The sequence below is a fragment of the Agrilus planipennis genome, unplaced genomic scaffold (genome assembly GCF_000699045.2).
Source record: "Agrilus planipennis isolate EAB-ADULT unplaced genomic scaffold, Apla_2.0 scaffold223, whole genome shotgun sequence".
Classification (NCBI taxonomy): Eukaryota; Metazoa; Arthropoda; class Insecta; order Coleoptera; family Buprestidae; genus Agrilus; species Agrilus planipennis.
The window spans coordinates 641,196-644,303 of record NW_020438932.1 but is presented as its reverse complement, the minus strand read 5'-3'; the positions used below and the strand labels follow the sequence as shown (position 1 = coordinate 644,303).

General features: G+C 31.4%; 1 protein-coding gene across 1 annotated transcript; it reads left to right on the top strand.

Moving 5' to 3' along the window:
• Nucleotides 1-6: 6 nt before the first annotated feature.
• Nucleotides 7-2,278, top strand: LOC108742263 (F-box/LRR-repeat protein 20; the record flags this gene model as incomplete). The annotated part of the gene is made up of 4 exons (XM_025974239.1): nucleotides 7-30; nucleotides 85-546; nucleotides 881-1,021; nucleotides 1,199-2,278. Coding segments are annotated over 4 exons (735 nt in total), but the record flags the coding sequence as incomplete, so codon positions are not given.
• Between the last annotated feature and the right edge of the window lie 830 nt (nucleotides 2,279-3,108).

Here is a 3,108-nt window from a genome sequence, read left to right as displayed (position 1 = left end):
GATTTATTTGATTTTCAGAAAGATGTAGAAGTATGCTATTATAAAGAAATAATAATTTGTGTATCACTTCAGTATGTATTTCAGGGCCCAATAATAGAAAATATTTCTAGAAGATGTGGTGGTTTTCTCAGACAGCTATCTTTAAGGGGTTGCCAGTCCATTGCAGATGGTTCAATGAAAACATTAGCTGCATTATGTCCAAATGTAGAGGATCTCAATCTAAATGGTTGCAAAAAAATAACAGATTCAACTTGCCAGGCTTTAGCAAAACATTGTGTTAAAATACAAAAACTTAATTTAGATAGTTGTGCTGCAATCACAGACTTATCGTTAAAGGCACTTAGTGATGGTTGTCCTCAGTTAACACATATTAATATTAGTTGGTGTGGAAATGTTACTGAAAATGGTGTTGAAGCCTTGGCAAGAGGTTGTCCTAAATTGAAAAGCTTTATTAGCAAAGGATGCAGACAAATTACATCAAAAGCAGTGGTTTGTCTTGCTAGATTTTGTGAAGGATTGGAAGTTGTAAATTTGTTAGGATGTAATGTGAGTCCAGTCAATTTACAATTAATTTTCAAAAAGGAAACAAAGAAAACTAAGGTTTAGAAAAACTCGTTCTTCTGTAAAATAGCTATCTTCTTATTAAACATGTTCAATAGTATACAATAGCCATTATTTTATTATACCTGTATAAATATACAGCTATTAAGTAATAGCTTTTCAGAACGACTGGTAATAACATGGCTCATGGGTGCATGACAAATTTTTGCGCAAAAAGTTTTCCTAAAACACTCTGTATACATACAAGAAAAAACCGTTTAAATACAATATTGCGCCTTTAAATTACTAAACATTCATTAAGGAGTTAATTTGAATTTGGAATATTNCCGTTTTGGAGTTAGATAACTGCCCTTTAATAACCGATGCTTCTCTAGAACATCTCACATCATGCCATAACTTACAACGTGTAGAACTTTATGACTGCCAGCTAATTACCAGAGTTGGAATTAGAAGACTACGAGTAAGTATTTTGGAAAAGTTGGAATCATTTCTTTTTGATCTCACTGAATATTAACATTATCAACAACTACAAACAATAAAGTACTTTTAATCACAAAATGCTCATTTTCATTAAAAATTTTCCTCCCGTAGTGTCTATTATGTTTTACATCCTCCTACACAAGTGCTTTAATTTCAGAGTCATTTAACCAACATAAAGGTGCACGCTTATTTTGCTCCAGTTACTCCTCCTCCTTCAGCAGGTGGTTCGCGCCAACGCTACTGCAGATGTTGTATTATTCTTTGAGACTGCTGCCCGCACGGCTTTGATGATCCGTAACAATTATGTGTTTGAGAACACAGGGTTTTGTGCGAAAACAAAAATGTAATCAACGAATAGCCTTCAATTTTGTGTGCGCAGCCAAGTTCCTCTTGAACTTGGTTCTTTGACATTTGAAGGTCGCAGTTTACGATGGTATTGCATAAAAAAATCAAAAAGTGTACTTACATGAATTTACCAGTATCACTGAAGAAATGTTTGTTTCTTATGTATCTATTCAGACCACTATATTTTTATGCAAGAAACAGAACCTGGAGAAACATTTTTAAAAACAAAAATGAATAGATAGTGGATTTTTCTAGACTATAGTGGCCTTTTGTAACGGTTGTGACCCATTCCTGATTTTTACACCCTATTCAACCTTTTTCTTTGTGGTGTACGTAAACGTTGCTTTTTCGTTGCCGGTGTACTATAATAATTGCTTAAAATGAGGTAAAAGCAAAATAGATTTCTCAACAAATAGTATTAACTGCAATACAAACCTTGTAATCGTAAAGTATAAAAGAATATTAATGTAAACATCAATTTATTTAATTCATAATCTGACACTGTCGTTATTTATAGTATGTGTATGAGAATTAGTAAGTAACCTCTTTTTTGTATCATTTTCCTTTTCATATGAGGCAGTATTTAATTTTAATTTACTGAAAGCTTCTAAAAGCTCATGATTTAAATGTTTGTTTTTAATTTATGATGTAAAGATTTTGCTAAATACCACACACTCTTGTATATTTACGATTTCAAAGCTGCAACAAGTTTGTTAATATAATGTACATATATATTCGTGAATTTAATTTAAATCAAAAATTGATGATTAGCTACTAAATCGTTACAGTATTACACATTTAGTTGCTACCATTAATTATTTATATTTATATACTTTCGGATAAATAATTGTGATAAAAACTGCTTTTGTTTCTCATACTGAAATAAAAATAAACTAAGGGTACTTATGCTATTATTTATTCATTATATGTATTTATTAAGTATCGAAGTCCCGTGGCTACGCCCCCTGAGACAAAAGACATAACATCCAGTCGAGAACTTTAATTAAATATAACCATTAAATTTTACTTAATTTTCTACATGATCATCCCCTTATAGATTGGCATTTTGCTTCTATCTAATCGTAATTTAACGAGCGCCTTTTTACGTGTTCACCATTTTTTTTATTTTAACTATAAATAAATTAGCAATGGACTTATTTGAAATCAAACTGGAAATTTAGAGGCACCATTAAATACTACGTCCTTTTTTACATAATCCAACCCTTTTATAATTCAATAGGTTGTTAACATCTAGTATTAATTTAACGAGCGCCTTTTTAGGTTAGCACTATTTTCCCTACTTTAATCATAAATAATTCACTGGCGGACTTATTTGAAATCAAACTCGAAATCTAAAGGCACCATTAAATTCTACGTTCTTTTCTACATAATTCTACCCTTTTATAATTCAATAGGTTGTTTCCATCTAGTCGTAATTTAACGAGCGCTTTTTTAGGTTAGCACTATTTTCCCTACTTTAATCATAAATAATTCACTGGCGGACTTATTTGAAATCAAACTCGAAATCTAAGGACACCATTAAATTCTACGCCCTTTTCTACACAATCCCACCCTTTTATAATTCAATATGTTGTTTCCGTCTAGTCGTAATTTAACGAGCGCTTTTTTAGGTTAGCACTATTTTCCCTATTTTAAAGTAATTCACTGGCGGACTTATTTGAAATCAAACTCGAAATCTAAAGGCACCATTAAATTCTACGT